At 32.9% G+C, this 23,033-nt stretch overlaps 1 protein-coding gene across 1 annotated transcript; it reads right to left on the bottom strand.

The window, feature by feature from the left end:
- Window positions 1-2,412: 2,412 nt before the first annotated feature.
- LOC112022705 (uncharacterized) lies at window positions 2,413-4,260 on the bottom strand. Its single transcript, XM_024055325.2, has 3 exons — window positions 3,940-4,260; window positions 3,502-3,727; window positions 2,413-3,063 (listed from the first exon to the last, which is right to left on the bottom strand). The coding sequence occupies exons 1-3, from the start codon at window positions 4,171-4,173 to the stop codon at window positions 2,639-2,641; spliced, it is 885 nt and encodes a 294-aa protein (XP_023911093.1). The 5' UTR covers window positions 4,174-4,260; the 3' UTR covers window positions 2,413-2,638.
- Between the last annotated feature and the right edge of the window lie 18,773 nt (window positions 4,261-23,033).

Raw genomic sequence — 23,033 nt, forward strand, 5'->3', positions numbered from 1 at the left:
AGCACAAAAAAAAAAAAAAAAAAAAAAAAAAAAAAAAAAAAAAAAAAAAAAAAAAAAAAATTCTTCCCTCTTCATTTTTGGCCTACTCCAAGTCTCGATTTATTGGTAAGTCTCTTTAATCCCTCTTTCTCGTCTTCTTTCATGCATTCATGCATTTTTGTGACCTAGGTTTTAGTTTTTGGGAAAATTTTGGGGTTTTTTGTGTTTTTGTCAAAAATTTTGGATTGGGTTTTGTTAAAATGATTTCACATGGTCATGCATTGCAATTTATGATCATTATAACAATGTTTCATGTATTCTAGAATTGTGTGCTTGATTAAACCCTGTGAGTGATATTAGGTTGGATTGGGTTTCTACCCATGATGCAATTTCTTTAGCATGTAACATGTTCATGCATTATCATGCATTGCACGTTGTTTTTCTTCTTTCCTATGCCTTTCCTTCTACTATGATTTTATGTCTCTCTCTCTCTCTCTCTCTCTCTCTCTCTCTCTCTCTCTCTCTCTCTCTCTCTCTCTCTCTCTCTCTCTCTCTCTCTCTCTCTCTCTCTCTCTCTCTCTCTCGTTAAGTCTCCTTATTATGGCACCTAACAATATGTTCCGTCTAAAAACTCGATTCGTCATGGTTCTTCTTCTTCTTCTTCTTCTTTTCCCTCTAATTTTGTTCGGTTTCGTGATGAGAAGGCATGAGATAACTTCTTTGAGAACTTCTTTGACCGAGCGATTCATTCAAAACACCCAATCATTCTGTCTAACTTCCCAGACACTTCTTTACTTGGTGCATTTAGCTCTTAGGGATGGGCTTCTCTTTTATGAGAGTAGTCTTTTTGTTAAAAGGAGCACTAGTATAAGGATAGACCAGTCAGGGGGAGAGTGTGCTTTGAGGGATGTAATGAGGTTTTGTTGTATTGTTTCTCACTTCATGTACTATGGTCTTGTGACCACTTTTGACATACATTGTATTCTTTTTATATATGATGATGTATGTTCTTTTCTTCACCTTTGTCTCACATGTGTTGTTTCTTTTCTTTCTTTCGGCACATGTTTCTTGTATACAACTTGTCTATGTTTCACACTTGATGCCTTGATGAATCTTATTTAAGTGTTTCAGTTAAGACAGGTTGCAAGTCTACCATGCCATGGTCTCTCTTTTTGCAAAGTTTTTCAAGAGTTCATTGTAGGGTTAGACTTATGTAGTTTTGTAAATTATGGGATAGTTGTGCTAGACTTCTCTCATAATTGTTATTTGTGGTTTTGTCATGGATTGTCAGAGGGGGAGATTGTTAGGATCATATTTTATTGTAATTGGCTAATTCTTTAACAAAATGCATTTTACTTGTAATTCGGTAGATCTAAGATGTATTTAGTACTTCAAGAAACATGTTGTTTAAGTCAAGTATTAAAGACATGAAGATTGGTCCAAAAAATAAGCGAAGAAAAACTGTTCATTAAGTCTTAATAGATAACTCGATAGATGCCTATTATCGAGACTTAATGTGAAGCCCGATAAATAGCTTGATAACAGCTCAATCTATCAAGAATTGCGATTTCAGTATTTCCATATCTGAAATTCAACCTAAGCTTGTGTATTTGTTTAGAGTTTCTTTTCTCATAATCCTAGACATATATAAGACTTATTTTTAAGAGTCGTCATACACGGATACAGAGACCAAGAGACTTATTTTCTCTGTGTGAAACTACTGCATTTATACGCCATAGGATTTGTAACTAAGTGTTTCCAGATCTTCATTGTTGATGAAGTGAAGAACTTTACAGCGAACAACATCTATTCAAGTTGTTGAAGTTAGTCACGTACTAAGATCTGTGCAAATGGTTAGTCACAAATTAGAGGTTTGTGCATCAAAGGAAAATAAGCTATTACAAGATCAAGTCTAATTGGGTATTAGAACAAAGGTTCAACTGTAGGTTGGTATTTCGGAATATGCTAGGGTAATTGATAAGATTCCTTATACTTGTAACTGCTTGATTGTTGATTAGTGGATTCTTGGGAGTGGTTACCTTAAAATCACCCAGTAGGGTTTTTGCCTTATTAGGTTTTCCCCATTTGTCAACAAATCACCGTATCTAATTTATTTTCCGCTACACTTAGTATTTTTGGTGATTTGTTGGTATCTTCACGATTTGCATATAATTGAACTTAATTAATTAACTTAGGTAATTGAATTAATTAATCGGGGTCAAACTATTTTAACCCAACACTTTATATTTAATGGTAGAAAATTGTAATAAGTGGTAAATTTAAAAAATTGCTAGTCCTTGACTCCTAGTCTTAAATCTTTTTTTTTTTTTTTTAAGAAACAAACACATTCGCTAATCCTAACTCCTTTGCTTCTTTTATGCATCCAATTTCAATTTTAATAATCATAGTACTGAGAAAGAAAAAAAAAACTCATGATATAAAATCTCGAATTTTTCTTTTTGGTTACTTTGTCCATCCCTTTGAAAAGGTAAAATAACCATACTACAAACTCAACCGTACTAATTACTCCTTACTACACACTCACTTATTTTTTCCTAAATTTACAAAAGCCATATATATATTTTACAACTCAAGGGAGTAGAACTTCCGCCCACAAAAAAAAAAAAAAAAAAACCATGGTACAAAACTTTGTTTTTGATCAAACAACTTCAACTGCAGTACTGCAATGCAAGCCAGGCAAAGACTCTAGCAAATCAAAGGTTAGCATTGATGCCTTTGGCTTTGGCTGGCGGTATGAGAATGCCAAGGGCATTGTTGTTGGTTTTATTCTCTCACATGTACCAAGCCACTTAGCTTGCATGTATTTGTGCTTCCTCCATGGCCCCAAGTGCATTTTCTTCTCCTTCATGCATTTTTTGGCAGCCGAGCACAAAATCTTAATTAGGGCTCCTAATCTTTCCGATTTCCCGATGAATACTTCTGGTAGCCGGCTAATTAATTGGTTGTACTCTTCACTAGCTCTTGCCATCTCAAACTCTGCTCGAAAATTTAACTCAATTACCACTCTCACAACTCCTTTCTTAGGATTTGAGTTGTCCAAAACTTCCAAATAAGTGTGCTCCCCTGGAAAATTGCAAGAACAAATTTAGTCACTTTATTTATTTAGCATAGCATATTAATAACATTGCAAAACATGTATTTGATATTTAAAAGATATGGATGTTTATGTCATTTCAAAATTCCATTCCCAAGTAGCACCAGAAATTTATTAGATAGTTCAAGGATATACTTATTTTCTTTTATGTATATAGGTTAAACAGTGGAATTTACCCCTATATACGAGGGGAAGTATACTCTGAACTACCATTAATAATCCAGTAGCACTTTAGTAGTGGTATTTTTTTTTTTAAAGAAAGCATTGGTAGTGGTACCTAATCTAAGCATTATAGTTTTGGCCCCACTTCATGGACCACATTGGGAACATAATTAGTGATCAATTGGAACCAGTATTTGATAATTCAGAAGCAATTCATGTATTCATGAATGTCATTTAATGTTTACCTGATGGGATTTCTGGTGAGCTCTTCCACTTGGACTTGCAAAGGGCACAATTGTAGCCAACATTTATAAGCCGGTTACATACTTCCCTTCTTAGGCAATTCCGGCAACCTTTGGCCACTGGTCTTGAACACAAACATTGATTATCTGCCGCACAAAATTCCCTTAGTGCCTCTTTTGTAGCTTGCCGGATTTTGGTCTCAATTGAACTAGTCCTATACAATGTTCCCTGCATAATACACAAAGATTTTTCATTATAAACCATTACAACCATTTGTAATAAACTCAAATCTTATCACTTCACAATACATATATCTACAATCTATGCTAAAAGACCCTTCTTAATGTTTCAGACAAAGTTCCAAGATTCAAATCTACCTTCTGGGCCCTCGAATTACATAAATAAAAAGGTACAATCTACATATCATATATGAAATTTACCTGGAGGGTTTGTTCTTGTTCTTTCCAGAAAGCCTTATTCTCTTCAACATTGTAAGAATTTTCATCATCTTCATCATCATAGTTGTCAGAGTTGGATGAATTTCCTGATAAATTCTGACCTTCTTCCATAAACCCAAAAACCATGTCTGCAAAACTTGCTTCTTCATCGGAAGATTGGACAAACTCGTCGGAGCTCCAGCGAGTGGGCCTCATTCTAGCCATTTCAAAGGCCATGGAATATTATGTAAGAATCACTCTGCGCTAGTCCGAGAAAAACCCGTGCTTAAGTTGAATGATGGTCTTCACTCTTCACCAAAAATGGCACCTCAATTTATAGTGAGAGATTTTGGGGTTTGGGTCCTCATTTTGGGACCCACAAGTCCTAGTTGGCAACACGAGATGCCGCGAACATAAATGTACCTGTCTGGTAAATGCTTACGTGGCAAGTCAATCTTGGGAGATTAGGTTGTTTTCCGATAGCTGTGCAGATGATACAGCTAGTTCCATGTCAGAATTTTAGATTGGAAACTATTCGGATAATACCCGAATATTTTATTTGTATGCATAGCAATTTTTACTACTTCCACCTTTCCAGTCTCTTCTTCTTTTTTTAATTTCCCCATAGTAATGATTAGATGATTAAAAAATTGACGAGGTCTTATCCTAATCTTTAGTGTGTGGGGACTAACTCAAATGAAGTGGGTAATTACTAATTTTAGAGGGTAATATTAAGTGCACACTAATTTCACAACATATTTTAGATAATAAAAATTACTGGTATTAATTTGAGCCTATTATTGATAGAACTTTTTTATTGGCTAATAATATTTCACCACTTATAATTTGTTGTGAAATTATTATAAAAATGTTGTGAATATGATATTTTTAGTAACGTTACTCTATTATTGTTAAGTAGTTGGAATGATTGGCATGAAGGACACGTGGTCTTATCAGTAAATATTAATGGCTTGGCTTATCCGATTGGAGGGGGGACCTACCAAGTGTCCAAATTAAATTGGTTTGGTAGCATATTCCATTCATAATGTCTTGTTCTATAAGTATAATATTTTTTTGAGAATGTATAAGTATAATATTAGTGAGTATTGGGATAATTATTACGGGTTATTCCAAATTATGGGTATGTTTTCATTTCATGATGAGGACCAAAACACCCATTAATTAAAGCATATTTCACGTGGATTTGACCAATTCCTAGATGCTTAACTCGCCAATGGTTTTGGGGTTAAGTTGTTTAGCGGCCCCCGCTCTCCGAGTCACAAGCACAAACCGAACCAAGTTTCTTTCTTCGTTTTTGGGTTTTAACATTTCAAGTTTTATAATCTTTATTTAGTGTTTGTTTTAAATTATTGTTAAGAGATTTACACCAAATAATCGTTTGATGCTTATCAAATGGCATGGATAAGGGATAAGTATCTTCTTCTTCTTTTTTAAATTATCAAATATACCCGAGAGAGAGAGAGAGAGAGAGAGAGAGAGAGAGAGAGAGAGAGAGAGAGAGAGAATCTTTTTTTTTTTTTTTTTTAATTATCAAATATACCCGAGAGAGAGAGAGAGAGAGAGAGAGAGAGAGAGAGAGAGAGGGTGTATAATAAGCATACATGTTTCTGTAACATCAAATTAATAATACCTAGAGTTTTTTTTTTTTAATTATTTTGAGGAAAACCTAGAGTTTTAACATGTATACATGTTTCTGTAATATCCATTTATTAATATCTAGGCGTCATATGATGAAATCTTAGGGTACGTTTGGTACACTGAATGTGGATTACAATATGAATGGTAATCTTTATTATCCGGAATAAAATGTATTGTAATTGAATAACTAAACTTATTCATTAGTTTGGTTGTGAATTGTAACTGTAGGGTCAGTTTTTGTTGCCCAAACCCAAAGGATATGGGTTAAAGGTTCAACGAACCCAGAACAATGAATTTGTAGAGAGTGGGCGAAAGAGCTGGGCTGGTTATGAAGCACAGAACAGTTGGCTAGGTTACGTGCAGTGATGATAACATGAACTAAAGCTCAAATAACTCCATGAATGAATGTCCGAAGAGGTGTTTATTAAGTGAACGGAGATTACAACACTCAGAGCTACAATAGAGCTTTTCTCTCTCTTTCTCTCTCTTTTTTCCCGGTCCCCCATTACCAGTGACCCTTCTTCTTTATATAGCATCCCTTCCTATCATCTCCATCGTCCACCTGTTCTTCATCCGCGCATCTACTCAAGTGCATGTCACGTTATGTGTCTACTTTAGTTCTTTGTGAGTGGCGGTAGCTGAGATTGCACTGTTCAGGGGTCTTCTCCACATAAATGCGGCCAAAAAAGCTGTTGCTGAGCATTAAATGCGGTGGTAGCAGCTTTTCCTTTAGATATTTTTTGGTTTTGATCATCTCCGGATCCACTCAGGACCTATCACTACCGTTGGGATTGTTAGGCAGATTAGTCAGACCCTCCGCACGTTCGTTTGATCAAGGCTCATCGTAGCCGAGGAGCAAGATGTCTTCGGACCGATGGTGACCTCTTCGGACGACACTCCCCCACTGCTTCTGGGCTTCCTGCTTTAGATGGGCCACCCCAACCACCTATTGATCCTCGAAAATACAATAGTCCTTAACAGGGGGTTCCGGGCCCATTAAGTGGCTTTGGGCTTTTTTCCCCCCACAGTAACATTAGAATAAAACTTATGATCTATTTTAGGAAATATCTCATTCATACAATTATATTTCTTAGAAAATAATATATTTAAAATTTTAGAAAGATGAGTTATTTTTTGATGATTTTTTATTTCCATAATTGTTAGGTGGGTATAAAAAGTTTATTTATTTAGAAATGTATTAATGTTAGAAATTATTACATCTACTAAGGAATAACTATTACAACCCTTTTGGAAATAAATAGTTATTCCTCATTTTAAAGAATAACTATTTATAACGAATAACTATTCGCTGTAATAACATAACCAAACTATTGAATAGCTAAACTATAAGAATAACTGTTACATTACAATGCCTATTACAGTCTACCAAACATGCCCTTATTGTTATTTTTGTTTTTGTATCTACAGTTATCTTAAGAGTTAAGACATTTAAAACTTAGATTGTACATTTCATGTTGATTACAAGTTATAATTCGATCAAGATATATATATATATATATATAAGAAGTCATAGTTAACAATATAAAATCTTAAGTTCAGGATCGTGTTACACACTATGTAAATTTTTGTTACTTACCCGTTTCTCTTTGTAATAAAATTGAATGAAAATTTTTGTACTAATATGATTTTTTTTTTTAGGGGAATCAATATGATCCATAATTTTTGTACTAATAAGTTTTTTTTAGGAGAATCAATATGGCCATAACCATATATTTTGTACATAATTTTGAAGTTTACATATTTTAATAAATGATATCTAATTATCTTGTTATTTTGCAAGCAACTAAGTGGGTATAAGAAGACAATATAATTCAATGATAAATTTGTCAAAAATGAAATCAAATAACGTAATGTAATATTGATAGAAGTTACAAACTTACAACATATATAACTTGAATCTAACTCCAAATTTATTGTGTGTATCAATTGTTAATCCCTATTTGAATCACCATCCTTCTATTTTAGCCATATAGAGAGCTTTGCCAACATAATGGCATAAATGAGCTTTGTATTTTGTTTTAGCATTGAAATTAATAGAAAAAAAAATTGGCAAAAATATAATAAGAAAATAAGCAAAGGTGTAGAAGGAGAGTAAATAGAAGTAACGAATTAATACAGTTTGACCTAATAACCTACGTTCATATGAGAAAACCAAAGTTGCTACATCTTTGATATTATAAACTTTTTTATACAATGACCCTAAATATAAGAGCTAACCCAATACTAGCATGAGTCTACAATATACTTGGGCCATTGCATCTTCAACACAGCCTATAATATTTTTAACACTGGTACTCCTTAAAACTCAAAATAGAAGTTTTGAAGATGCTTGAAGTTTGGAATATGCGCTTGTGAATATGCCTAAAGATAACCATGAATAACTAACTAGATAGAATGTATAATGGGTCGGCCACAATTTGGAATGAATAGTGCAAAACGATGCTAGTGACAATAGACAACGATGATGAATGAATGTTAGAATATAGCTACAGCCTACAAAGTCCTGAGAATGGCTAAACCTGTGACCAAATAGTGGTTGCTAAGGCCAAAGAACAACTACATTGATGGCACGAGGAATATTGGTGAAGGACAATGTCGTGATGAAACAAGTGAGTGAGTTGGTTGATTTCACATAAATTGAACCCTAAAAGAATGAGTGATGGTCTAATTTGTGTGACTTTTGAGCTTGAAATAGGAAAATGGATCTCAAAATTTAAATCTATGTGAATAACAAAGTAGGAAAGTGCCTTAAACAAAGAAAAATAAAGGCCCGATTGTAAGCACAGGTCAACAATGGTAAAGAGGTCAATGCCGATCAACAATGATCGGTGACTATCAATGACAGCTGGCAATAGTCAACAATGGCAAGGGTTTGACGTGGTGCTGACGTAATAGTAGGTTAGACGTGGCCAGCTGAGGAGATGACATGTGTCGAAATACTAGCAATGAGGTGATAATAAATGTCGTCTTGTTGATGTTGCATTAAGATTGATGTAGTATGCTTTAGAGTTTACATGTGGCAAAGAACTAGGGTTAGCGTGGCATATGTCAAGGTTAGGCACGTGTACGTGTGTTATGCGTGTCAACACATGAGTAGAGTCCTACACGGCACTTGGCACATGAAAGCACGTGTGAAGCCATGAGCGTATGGCCAGAAATTTGGGCAGCATGTGGAGGAGTGTGCAGTGTTATATAAGCGGTGATTCAAGAGCAATCAAAAAATCTTTGATTGATGGCAAAATAGAGGTTTTAAAGGCTAAAACATGAGGAAAACAAATCTGAAAAAGTGTCAAGACAGAGGTTGACAATGACAAATTCGAACAATGGTTGGTACTAGTACTGAGCCGAATGATGATTTGTGGTGACTGAGTCGAGTGGTGGTCGAGAATGGACTTCTATAACCTTTTTTTTTTTTTTTTTAAAAAGTGACTTACATACAATGTTTAAAATATAAATTAAAAAAAGATATGTATAGAAGGAGATAAAGTAGAAGGAATTAATGTGATTTGGCTTAATAGTCTAACTCTTCTACAAAAAGCCTAAATTCGTTACATTTTTTATATTTAGAACTATTTGTTTAAATGGACCCTAAATTGGTACATATAAAAACTTTCCTTCTACTAAGTACTAACATTTCCCATCCAAAAAAAGAATGTACTACCACGCACCTACACAACACTTGACCTCGTGAACTATAATATCTTTTAACACAATTCACAAATATTTTTAACATACCCAAGAGTCCATCTGAATAGCAGCCATCAAATCCCACATTTCAAGCATGTTATATTAGAATCTTGTGAATGTATAAATATCTAGATGCACAGACACTTTATTTAGAATATTTTATCAGTATTATGTTTATATTGTACCTGTGTTATAACGATGTCCTATTTGCTGTATTATATTATAAATTTTAAAAAATTGTTCGTGTCGTCATATCGTACCCATACTAGTATTCGTGTCTGTGTCTATATTCGTACAAGTATATAAATCCACTTTTGGGTTAATGTGCACAAAAATTATCTAATATTTTCACTCTGAACCTCTCTAAAATTAGAAAAATAAAGAATTTCAGTTCTTTTTCGGTAGATGAAGTAATTTCTAACTCAACAACTTCGTTATTAATACTAATATTAACAATTCATCGTTTATGAGATAAATATAAATGGATAGCAAATAAGTTGTCCAGTCACCATGCACCTACAGTTACAGATTACGCAGGAGTAGAGACCTGAATTGACCACCTTCAAAAATCAGTTCCAGTAATAATATTTTGATCCCCCAACTTCACCTCGTTTTGATGTTGATGGCCTTCCCGCAGAAAATGAGAGACCCAAAAGAGAATGAATAGATTATAGATGCTTGACTGCTGTTGAAAAGTGCCGCTTATATTGAATGTGACCATATTCCATATATTTCGTTTAGGAAAATTATGTTTTTATATTCATTATTCATGTACACTTTACACCGTAGAGTAAGCAAATGTGTACAATATTACGTAAACATATAATCGTCCTATTGTTTACCTTTCTTTAGATGTTGTAGCTTGTAGGTAAGTCATGATTGTGATTCTGATTGAAGTTAGGCTTCCTGTGTTGTTCTTAAGGCATATTCGCATATATCACCTGTACAAAGATATATATTCAAGTATGGCATAATACATGAATGAAGCTAGATTCATAGCCTGGGAAAGCTTATGATCGAACTTGTTATTGGTAAAATGTCACATTCTTGCACCAGAAAAAGGTCTGTGAAGTTGTTATATTCTTTATGTTGTCTCCATTTGAAAGTTGTAGCTTGAAGTATAGCCCAATTGACCCCAAAAAAATAATTTTCTTTGATACAAAACTTATCTGCATTAATTTTAAGATGGAGCTTCCTCTTTCATGTTGCGTAAATGGGTGTATATAATTTTTCCACCCAACTTGTGGAAAATTATATTTGATCTAGATCAACACAACTTGACAATTGACATAACCATTTTCTACTTCTAGATATACATGAAATAAAATAAATCCCTTGTTCATTGCAGCACACAATGTTATTAAGATGTATTAGAGTTACAGCACTGAAACAAAACATATTAATCTATCTTTATTTTTAAGAAAAGGATTGACATGAGAGATACATAATTTATGAATACTGTTACAAAAGCTGAGTATAGATTATTGTAAATAAGCTTTTCTAATTAACTAAGCAGGTAGACTCTAGGTAGCCGAAATTAAACTCATTAATTATTGGACATCAACAGCATAAAGTACAATTTTCACATTAATAAAAGAAATTTCCTGGACTTTTGAGCCTTGCAAAAGGACACTTTGACAACTGGCAGTATAAAAAAGATCTCCATAAAAGTAAGAAAAGAAAGAAAGAAAGATATACTAATACAATCAGAGTGCAAACATGGATTGGGATATTTGTTATAAAATTTTGATGACAGGGAATCCCATGAAAAGAAAACCTTAGTAAATTACAAGATTGTTTCCACCATATCTTAAGCTGATATAGTTGAAAGATTAGAATTCACCTGTCTTTTCCCTTTTGTTCCCTTTATACCAATTTCTACTCTTTTTCCAGAGATACATTTGAAAGATCATGATTACCTCACCCTTTGCCTATATTAAATTAGCAAGAAATGTGGAGTATTACCAGCCAACAAATAGATGACACAAACTACATGGCATCTTCGACTTTGAAATCAGTAATAAGTGAATCCACAATGCTGAGTGTGAATCACGATGAGCTCTAAAAAACTAGGTAAAACCTGTACTGATCATAAAGATAAGAACAGATTTATATTGTTCGCAAATAGTTAAAGCGCAAATAAAGTATCAAACACGTCACTAAATGATAACTGTGTTTATATGTACAGTCCCACGTTTTCCGCACAAAAGTTGCATTTTTTGAAAAGATCTCTACAAGTTTTAAGCCTAGCTCCACCAACTTTGCAGAAAACCAGCAACTTGATGATTCTAAATTGAATATGCATAGAGGAGACACGGAAGGACACAGCTCTATATAATTTAAACTACGCTAATAAAACTTTTGTTTGTGGATGTGAAATCATTAAAAACACAGATTACTCACAATAGGTGAGCTTTTCAATCCAAGAAATCTTTCAATGGCACTGGCATATTCCATTACATTTCTGACTGTCTACCAAAAGAGGAATTTATTCTTGTGCAAAATCATATGCAAATTAATTGTTCACCTTCTTCAGTATGACAACAAGCACTTATATCTCGATTATAAATCATCCCATTGCTGTGATAGCTGCCAGCACTCAGTGATTGTACTCTCATTTATCATGAATAGAACTTTAAATGAGTTGAGTTGAATTAACTATTAAAAAGTTCAAAACTAGTTTGTTTAATTTAATTTCAAACATAAACCAAGATTGAGTTCATCACCAAGTTAAATTATATATTCAAATTTAATTCATTTTCTTAGTTAAATTAGCTCAAACTTGTTCACGAGTTACTTAATTGATTGAATTTTTCATTCCCTATACAAAAATTAAAATACGATTAAAATGTTTCTCTCCTTAACAAATATTTGCTAATAATTAATAACTAATTTATTTTTGAGTTTATATTATTAAAGTTATGTTGAACAATTTTCATCCATGAAATTGTACAAATTATATTAACTAACCTTGATTTTTAAAAATCATATTAACCAACAAAATTTGCGATTTATATTAACAATTAATTACAAATAACAATTTGATATCTTTTATATTTATTAACAAACTTAAATAATCCAAGTCTACAATATTTATGAATAGCTTGGTTTAATTTACTGGTCTAAATTCATGAATCACTCTTACAAGAGTCTAAAATACTATCATATTCACTCTTGATTTCCTAAATATAAAAATAACAACAATCAAGACATAGTCATAAAGTTTTGGACTTAGCTAGAGATCCTTAACAGACTAATTAAAGCCAATCATATATATTGTGGGGGTAAAAGCCCAAAATTATGTATTGGGCCTAGAGCCCTATTTGAAGACTAAAGTGTGTCCGAAGAGAAGAAAATAGTTGAGAAGAAACTCAGGTGGGAGAACTATACCTGGGAATGAACGGAGAATATAGTCCGAAGAGAGCGCCAGTAGTCCGAAGAGTGTATTCTCCTCGGATATAAAGAGTCTCAGTCAAGTAAGTACCTGGGAGGTTCGAGTGACTTTCCTGACGGTTCCAATGATAAAGATAAACCTCAGGCATGCATAGAGATGATAAGAACGGATAAATATTTAGAGGAAAAGCTGCTACCACCACATTAAATGCACTGCAGCAACTTTTCTGACCGCATTAATGTGAAGAAGACCTCTGAACAGTGCATTCTCAACCACCACCATTCACAGAGAATCATAGAAGATACCAGATGGGATATACATTCAAGAGAAGGCTCAGATGACTAATAAGTATACGATCAAGATGATCTAAAAAGAGACTATATAATGTAAGAGATCTCCCAGAGAAGGGGGGAGAGAGGTCTGTGATATTTCTAAGAATGATACATGCAAAAGTTTGTCTCTTCAGACATGAATATATTCAAGTTTCAAGTTTGTTCTTACATTGATTCATCAGTAAAACCTTTATTGAACGTTGTTTAATTCACAACTAGCCCAACTCTTTCACTCACTCTCTACAAATTCATTGTATTGGACTTATTGGACTCATACTCCAAATCATTTTGTCTTGGGCCGCAAATCTTGACCCCTGCATATATTATTTTCCATTATTTTATTTTATTCAAAGTAATATTCTCTGTTACTTCATTATTAATTTGTAATTTTTTTTACCACTTCTTGATGTTATTTTTGGTCTTTTTATTCATTTTTTTCGTTCCCTTAACTTGAATAAAGTTACACTTTCTCACAAGTGCATCAAGCTCTCTTCTTTAAACATGACAAAACCATATTATTCCCCCTCATATTTTCATCAATAGGAGGCCACTCATATCATGAAGTAAATTTCCTCTATTAGAATCCTCTATATATATATATATATTTGTATTTCAACTTATCCATATTTTGAACAATCTCATTTAAGCTATATTCATTTTATGAATATATTGCTTCTTAACCTTTGCAACATTCAATACCATAGAACATAAGGTATTATAATTGTCGTACAAAATTTTCCTTTTTTTTTTTTTTTATTTTTTTTTACAATCACACAATATTCCTAATGTGCTTCTCAATTTTATTCAATACTCTGCTCTTATCATATAATTCACATCATCTTCCATCCTTCTATTTTAATGAATTACTAATTCAAGCTATCAATCGTGAATACTTGATATTATTCTCTATTATCGAAAGCGTTAGAGACGTTGGTTTCTGCGTAGCTAGGCATTACCGCATATCATTTTCAGCAACATAAATCCCATTTCAAATAGAAGCATGTACATGTACGACATACTATTCATAAATCATAAGAGCATCCACAGCAGGTGTGGTAAATGTGTCAAATGCTAAATATTTGACACATTTACCACACCAAACACAAAAATGGAGCTTTATGAGATGTGTCAAATCTTAAAAATTATACAACATGTCTACAGTACCATTGCAAATTTGCAACGGTATGGACAAATGTTGCAAAAATAAAAATTGTTTTATATTCTCTTTTCTCTCTCCTCTCTCTTCATTTTTTCCTTTCTCTTCTCTCTCACTCTCCGGTTCCCTCTCTCTTCGACCAGTTCAGGATGTTCACCAGCAGCAACGATGACGTAGCTCCAACGATGATCTCACCCACGCTTCATCCACGCTCTAGCGACGACAGCGTAGCTCGATCTCACCCACGCTTAACCACACTCGATCTCGCCGATCTTACCCCGAGGCCACCGTCGATCTCACCCTCTTCCCTCTCCCCTCTGTCCGCCTTTCACTCTGCCTCTCTCTAGTTGTGGGTTTTTTTTTTTTTTAGCTGCAATTTGGGTTGATCTGATGGTGGTGGTGGGCTGTGGGCTATGGGCGGTGATAGTGGCAGTGGTGGTGGGCTGTGGGGGTAGTGGCCGGTGGTGGCTGTCAGTGTTGTTGATGATAATGGGGAGGGGATAATATATTATTTTAATGTGTAGTAAATATTATTTTAATATATAGAATTAAATGATAAAACATCTGATAAATGAGATGTTGTAAAATGATGTAGTAAAATAATAAAGCAAGTCTTTGGTGTGGCAAAATTGCATTTTTTTTTGCAACATTTGTTGTGAATGCTCTAATCATTTGAAAAATACAACTTTAGCTGGTAGTCATTAGATTGCGTTTAAAAATAATACTATTTTAATAAGCTGAAAATTACTATTTTAGTAATAAGTCACTGTCTTAGAGTGTGCATAGTATTCTATCACGGTTCCTTGTGTTATGCTTAGACAAATTTTTTTTTTTTTTTAGATAAACTATGCTTAGACAAATTGATATGATGATAATCATTTTGCTTAAATTTCTGATGAAATGACACTTTTCTCGACCATTCTGTAGTTTTATATCTCTTTCAATTGTAAATTTAGTGAAATTACAAAAATGATTAATCCAGACCATATATATAAGTTTCACTCTTGTAATTCTCTTGAAGGAAAGAAATAAATTAAATTATAGACAATAAAGAAAAAATACCAAAATCCCCAACAATTTTACATCTCTTTTACATGCAACTTTTCAAAGATAAAAAGTAATATGTCGTTCTTTTACACTACAAACAAACCAGTATTCTCATTCTATATTATTATTGTTACAGTAGATGAGGCATAAAATAATTTGACTCACCAGACTAACATTAATACAGTACTATTATTTTTTTTTTTTTTTTGGCTAGGTAAATGTCAAATTCCATCATTTCCTTATCTGTACGTAGCAGCGTGTTTTATAGTTGTGCACCTACCACTTGGCAAAAATAAAATAAAATAAAATAAATCTTTCGCTGTTATGAAAACGACAGATATATCTATATTCCTTTTCATATTATGAAAAAGTGACAATTAATAATAATAATAATAATAATTAAAAAAAGGATTAGGAAAATAATATGAAGACCTTTACGGCATGCTAGCCTTAAAGAAAGTTTTCACCACCCACGCCGCCTCATATTCTCTCTCATTACTGAGTGATCTATCCTTATAATATTACAAAGTTGCTAAGTGAACTATTTTATGGATCATAGATAATTTGGCAGCATTGTGGCAAGCGGCAAGTGGCATTGTTAATATAAATTAATAAAGAATGTAGACAAAATAATCCGCGTATTTTTGTATCTGTAACTGTATAATAGAGCACCTTTATATAAAGGCACGAGAAAGTGTTTTACAAGTAATAGATGTGCATAATAAGTAAAGTAAATTGAGTCTTAGTTCAATGGACTAGGCGTGTACGTTTGTAGTAAATATATATTAACAAAGAAGATAAAAGAAAGAAATTCATGTAAATTTTGACCTTAAATTTGTTGCTAGTTGTTAGATAGTGGAGTAGTTCATGAAAATCAATGAGTTCGAACTTCGAAGTTATGTTTGGTTTCACCCTCCTTAGTCTTCTTACTACTACTATTATTTGTTATCTATAATTTATTATTGAATTTATACTTATAAGTACTTTTGGATGGAGAAAACGGGGACAGGAGATGAGAAGAGGAAAAAGGACGAGACAAACACACTGAGATATATATAGCTAGGTTATAAGTTATAACATTAATTTACAAACACATTATATAAGTTAATATATATGAGATGCATTGCCTGGTGCCTGAGGAATTAACCAACAGATTATTATGGCATGTGGATACAAAATTAAATTAAATTAAAATATTTTATAAATGCGATCTCCCTAGCTTAACCTATAACAAAAAGTTAATCTTAACTAATTAAAAAACAAAACCTAGAATAAGGATGATTAAAAATCTTGCTGATGGTGTGATCCAGATTTCAAAAGACAAAATAGTAAAAGTAAACATCCAATGTTTCATTAAATAAACATACGTACCAACATAAGAATAAAGAAATGTGCTTTTTATAAAATATTGGTTTGTGGTACACCTAAGGAACCCACATCATTACCTTTACATTAGTATATATTTTCCCATTATCTGTCTTTAGACATTAAGATAATTAAAAGGCACAACTTTGCTGAGAGAGAGAGAGAGAGAATCTAAGGTGTTTCGTCATACACATACAATATAAGATCCTATAGAAGATATAGATATCATTTGCAACTTGATACCTAGTTTAAGTTTCCTAGAAAACTATGCAGAGTAGGAAGAAAAACGCCTGATTTAGCATTATACGTATTGATCTGAGTAGTATACACAGCACCATACATGCATGTGATATATAATGGACTACATTTATATGTATATTACGACATGTATACATGTATCAGTGTTTTTTTTTAATGGAATATCAGTGTATCTATTAATTGGTCTAACCCTAATGATAGTTCTTAGAAATGACAAGGTTTGGTTTTAGAGAACAAAATGAAGGCAAATAGGAATAAGGATAGTTGGGTGAATTGGCAGTGGATGAGAGTGACTTAAAATTTATTTATTTATTTTGATGAAAAGAGAGACTTAAAATTAAACTATGTATAGGGGTCCACATATATATGGGTGCATCGTTGTGAGAATTTGGTTGAATTCTTGGTAAGGACTAAGGACGTGGCAAGCTTAAGTTTTAGATGAGATATGCACTAGGAAACATCTCCTAATGGTGAAGTATTAATTGGTCTAACCCTAATGATAGTTCTTAGAAATGACAAGGTTTGGTTTTAGAGAACAAAATGAAGGCAAATAGGAATAAGGATAGTTGGGTGAATTGGCAGTGGATGAGAGTGACTTAAAATTTATTTATTTATTTTGATGAAAAGAGAGACTTAAAATTAAACTATGTATAGGGGTCCACATATATATGGGTGCATCGTTGTGAGAATTTGGTTGAATTCTTGGTAAGGACTAAGGACGTGGCAAGCTTAAGTTTTAGATGAGATATGCACTAGGAAACATCTCCTAATGGTGAAGTTGAATTCTTTTGATATGAATATATTCTTTCTGAGGGACAGCTTGCCACTCTTTCTCTTTCAGTGATCAGAGAATTATTTTATTGCCACGTGATGTTAGCAGATGTTTGGCTACCATAAGAAGCAAGCATATCATATTTCTGTAATACCAAGTCAGCAGCTGTTTTGGTGTTTTATCACCAATAAATGATTGACACATGTTTTAAAATATATATATATATATCAGCTTACTCCACTAGGTACATAAACAGTCAAAATAATTGTCTTCGTACAAGCTTGAAGTCATCAGTAATGAGTAAATAATTAAATATCAAAATATCTGCAAAATATCAGCAAAATATCTGTGAAATATCAGTGCATAAAGATCACAGGAATGGTGAAGGCCTCGACTACGTTATTCTCATCCCATCCAAATAGCTTAATACATTAAGGTTGAATGCGGTCCAGGTGGTGCTCAGTTCTCGTTGACCCCAAAATGGCTTAACTGAGCAAGACAAAAAATGTAAAGCAAAATGACAATTCCAGAATCATTTCCAATAGGTAATTATGAAGTAAGAGATTAAAAGAAATAATATGGTAGCTTAGAGAATGACTGATGTGATTAAGGAGCTACAAGGATGAGAGAAAAACCAATATGAAAGAAATTTTAGCAGTACTGAGGACTTCATTACCTAACAACAAAACTAGATATTAATTATAAAGTATGCCCCTAGATTTGATTTGTTATGTCCAAATTAAGCTTTCAAAGTTGAAAAATGGGCAAAAATGTTGGATCTATTTGTCAATGTGTATCTGATTAAAACAAATTTTCCTTAACAAGAAATACCACATACTAGAAATGAGGCAGACATCCTCCATGTGAATATAATGGCTTAAAACATCTTTCATTATTATGCCATAGAATGTGGACTGAACACTAAGATATAACATCATAACCATCAGTAGCCATTCATGACTAAGCAATTAACATCCACTTGAGGATATATACTTGCTTTTTCTAGAAGCATATATATGGGAAATAATTTTGAGCTGCTGTTACATAACAAGACAACTTGGATTAGATTGGACTATTAAATTACTGATGTGAAAGTCTCCAAATGAATGGTGAACTTAGCAGTGAGAGCATGTGAAAAGCTTCAATGGTTACTGTATGGAGAAGTTAGCAAGAGCAGCCAACTAGTATATATTCTTTCAGAGAGATATTCTAGATATATGTCATACAGGAAGGATTAAGGATATAAAAATCTCATTTTAAGGCTATAAGCTAAGGATATTTACATTGGGAAATACATGAGGATTAAAGATTTTGATCTTAATTAGTAGGACCTCTGTCCATAGAAAAATTTCTCTGAATGTCTAAAACACTGCTTAGCCTATTTCCTATGTTCTGAACATATCTATATTGCTAAAATAATTTTATTCTTGTCTGAGCTTTCTGGATGCATCAAGGCTTCTATGTAGCGTTTGACTAATATGACATTGGTAAATTATTGGTGAGTCCATAGCAGGGTATGAATTACATATTAATCTATCCCATTAAATTATGTAACCAAGGAAAGCATACATCAACAATAATAAAATATTTAGCATGAAATAATTTTACATGAAAGTGACACAAGAATAATTTAAAGCACAACTACTCATGGGGAAGAGTTGGGCTTTTATAAAACAAAAGTACATCCATCCGAAAGTAAGAGATCACCGGAAGATAAACCCAAAAGTATATAAGAGAATGTGAATGCTTTATTAGTTTATACATATTTTTTACATCCAGCTTCAATGAAAAGTGTCAAAAAAGTAGTTTTCACTAGTTTTTTTTTTTTAAACAGATTAATCAACAAATTGAGATTTTTATGAGGATAGATTTTTATAAATAAAAATCAATGCAATATGAAGATAAAGTTAAAGCACTCCCTACCTAAAGAAAAATTTTAAAAAGATCTACACTAAGTAATTACTGTCATGAAGAGATGACAATGAAATCCCAACAATAAAATAATGCTACTTGACTAGACTTGCCAAACCCACCCTGCAGTTATGATCACACTTATGGGTCCAGCACAAGCCATGCCTAAATAACCAAGGTTGAAATCAAAATATTCAGGATTCCAACCGTAGAATGACATCAAAATAAGCCATAATGCATTACATACAATTATAATCATCCAGGTAGTTCAACAGAAACATGTATCCTGTTAGCTACAAACTAGTCTTACATGAATTAAAAAACTTAAATAAATAATTTTAACCAGGCTCAAAAAAATATTTAACTAAAATTGTTAAACCATAAGTAAATCAACTAGACACAAGAATACCAATGTTTCTGTGTAAAACCCTTTCAACTTTAAAGGGAAAAATTGTTAGGTTCTAAAAATTCAAAACAATTAACAAACCATGAACATAAATTTATTTAGGTATAGATAATAGAGTTTATAGAATTGATTAGATAATACTCAAGGTGTTGCAAGCAAGAATACAATAACAAGAAACCTACTGGTTTAGGAATTCGAAATATAACAATTTCAACTGATAAAGATTGTGCTTCAATTGATTGAACTGCGAATCTGCAGAATTTAAATTAAGGCCCAACAGTCCATTGGCCCATCAAATGATTAGTGTTTCAAATCAAATTCACTAAACATATAAAAAAAAAAATTTAAATAAAACCTGAGAAAACTTTGGAGTTGCTCTTTTGAGATCTAAAAGGTTATGTGTCTTCTCCTTTCATAGTTACAACTGAAAATCAATCTACATACTATTAGAACCAATAGCCCTGAAGCTACTGCAAACCAGTTATCAAAGGTGCTGAATGCCTGAATCTAAATCTTCATAGGTGGTCTTGGAGTCATAAACCAGAGATCTATATGATTCAAAGCTTTAGATATCAAGTGTACTGAAAATCAAAGCGTAAACTAGAAGTTCATATTGGAACATATCCATATCAAATAAGTCGGTGGGATTCAAAGTTAAGTTTGATAACTCTGGTTAAGTTTACTACGAATTAAATATTCTTGATTGTAAACTTCTATTTGATAGTATATTGTCTTCTTGGGATCGTACCTCCACCCCCCTAGGTTTTTTACCTTGAGATTAGTTTGTTTCATTGGTTTTTTTGAGTCATCATATCTTGTGTTATTTAGTTTATCACTACATGATATGTTTGATTTATTTTTAATCTAAGACTTGCATAATTAATCTAATTAACAACTTAACCTTAAAATTTGGTTAAATATTGTTTGTTCAGGGGTCTAAAACCTAACAAAAATCACAAGCCAACTCCAAATAAATCCATTTAGAATCAATACTATGTCAAAAAAGGGATTAAGACTCTCTACGTCACAATATTAATTAATTTGATTGAGGAGGGTTACTAAGGTTTTACAACGGGAGATCTAAACAAGAACTGAACATGGTTGAATTAAGACAAAAGGCTTATGTTATTGATGTAAAAGAAAATCCAATACACATTTACAAATAATCTCTCAAGAACATGCTCTTGAAAGGCTCTCTCTGGTTTGTACTTTTCTCTCTCTAATTCTCTTCCTAATATTTTTTTCTGTGTCCCCCTCTCTATGTGCTTTGCTTCCTCCTATATCTCCCCTACCTTCTCCTCTAGAATGTACTGTCTCTGCATAGCTGGTGGGTTCCTTATCCCATCAGACTCTTACTTCCCTGCTTTCATGACAAAGAAAAACTTTTGGGTCTTTAGCACTGTTCAGGCCAGTCATTCATCAATAAATGTGATTGTGCCAAGCAAGTGAATCTCATTAATGTGGAAATTACTATTATTTTATCAAGAAGCTTCAACCGGCTTCCTCGAACAACTCTATATCTTTTAGGTTCCGTTTGGATAGAATTTATTTTGCAGAAACTGAAAACAGAAAATACTGTAGCAAAATAATTTTTAAATGTATGAATAGTACTATGGGACCCATTTTTAATAAAAAAGTTGTTGAAAAGTGAGATTTGTGGGTCCCGTAAACAATATACGGGACCCACTAATGTGCTGAAAAGTCAAATAATATAACTACTGTTCATGCAAGTACCTTGTCCTTAACCTATCGAACTGTCTAGTAAAAAGGGGGTCCAATACTATTCGGTGGTCTGAGGTGTTAAAGAGTGTAATCATCCATATGTTCTGATCGTATCTGCTATATTGCAAATAATTTTATTCTTGATTGAGCGTTCTGGATGAATCATGGCTTCTATGTAGTGTTTGACTATTATGACATTGGTAAATTGTTGGTGAATCCATAGCAGGATATGAATTACATATTAGTCTATCCCATTAAATTATTTAACCAAGGAAAGCATACATCATCAACAATAAAATATTTAGCATGAAATAATTTTACAGGAAAGTGATATAAGCATAATTTAAAGCACAACTGCTCATGAGGAAGAGTTGGGCAAAAACAAAAGTACATCCATCCAAAAGTAAGAGATCACCAGAAGATAAACCCAAAAGTATATAAGAGAATGTGAATGCTTTATTAGTTTGTACATATTTTTTACATCCATCTTCAATGAAAAGTGTCAAAAAAGTAATATTTACTTGTTCTTTTTTTTCTTTTTCTTTTTTTACACAGATTAATCAACAAATTGAGACTTTTATGAGGATAGATTTTTACAAATAAAAATCAATGCAATATGCAGATAAAGTTAAAGCACTCCCTACCCAAAGAAAAATTTAAAATCGATCTATCACTAAGTGATTACTGTCATGAAGAGATGACAATGAAGTCGCAACAATAAAATAATGCTACTTGACTAGACTTGCCAAACCCACCCCGCAGTTATGATCACACTTATGGTTCCAGCACAAGCCATGACTAAACAACCATGGTTGATGAAATTCAAGCTATTCAGGATTCCAAAAGTAGAATGACATCAAAATCCTCCTATATCTCCCCTACCTTCTCCTCTAGAATGTACTGTCTCTGCATAGCTGGTGGGTTCCTTATCCCATCAGACTCTTACTTCCCTGCTTTCATGACAAAGAAAAACTTTTGGGTCTTTAGCACTGTTCAGGCCAGTCATTCATCAATAAATGTGATTGTGCCAAGCAAGTGAATCTCATTAATGTGGAAATTACTATTATTTTATCAAGAAGCTTCAACCGGCTTCCTCGAACAACTCTATATCTTTTAGGTTCCGTTTGGATAGAATTTATTTTGCAGAAACTGAAAACAGAAAATACTGTAGCAAAATAATTTTTAAATGTATGAATAGTACTATGGGACCCATTTTTAATAAAAAAGTTGTTGAAAAGTGAGATTTGTGGGTCCCGTAAACAATATACGGGACCCACTAATGTGCTGAAAAGTCAAATAATATAACTACTGTTCATGCAAGTACCTTGTCCTTAACCTATCGAACTGTCTAGTAAAAAGGGGGTCCA

The sequence above is a fragment of the Quercus suber genome, unplaced genomic scaffold, assembly GCF_002906115.3.
Source record: "Quercus suber isolate HL8 unplaced genomic scaffold, Cork oak 2.0 scaffold_184, whole genome shotgun sequence".
Taxonomy (NCBI): domain Eukaryota; kingdom Viridiplantae; phylum Streptophyta; class Magnoliopsida; order Fagales; family Fagaceae; genus Quercus; species Quercus suber.

Coding starts and splice junctions, on each gene's coding strand:
- LOC112022705 (XM_024055325.2), bottom strand. CDS start 4,173: ATGGCCTTTGAAATGGCTAGAATGAGGCCCACTCGCTGGAGCTCCGAC. Junction 3,728..3,939: donor AACAAGAACAAACCCTCCAG/GTAAATTTCATA, acceptor TGTATTATGCAG/GGAACATTGTATAGGACTAG. Junction 3,064..3,501: donor CTCACCAGAAATCCCATCAG/GTAAACATTAAA, acceptor GCAATTTTCCAG/GGGAGCACACTTATTTGGAA.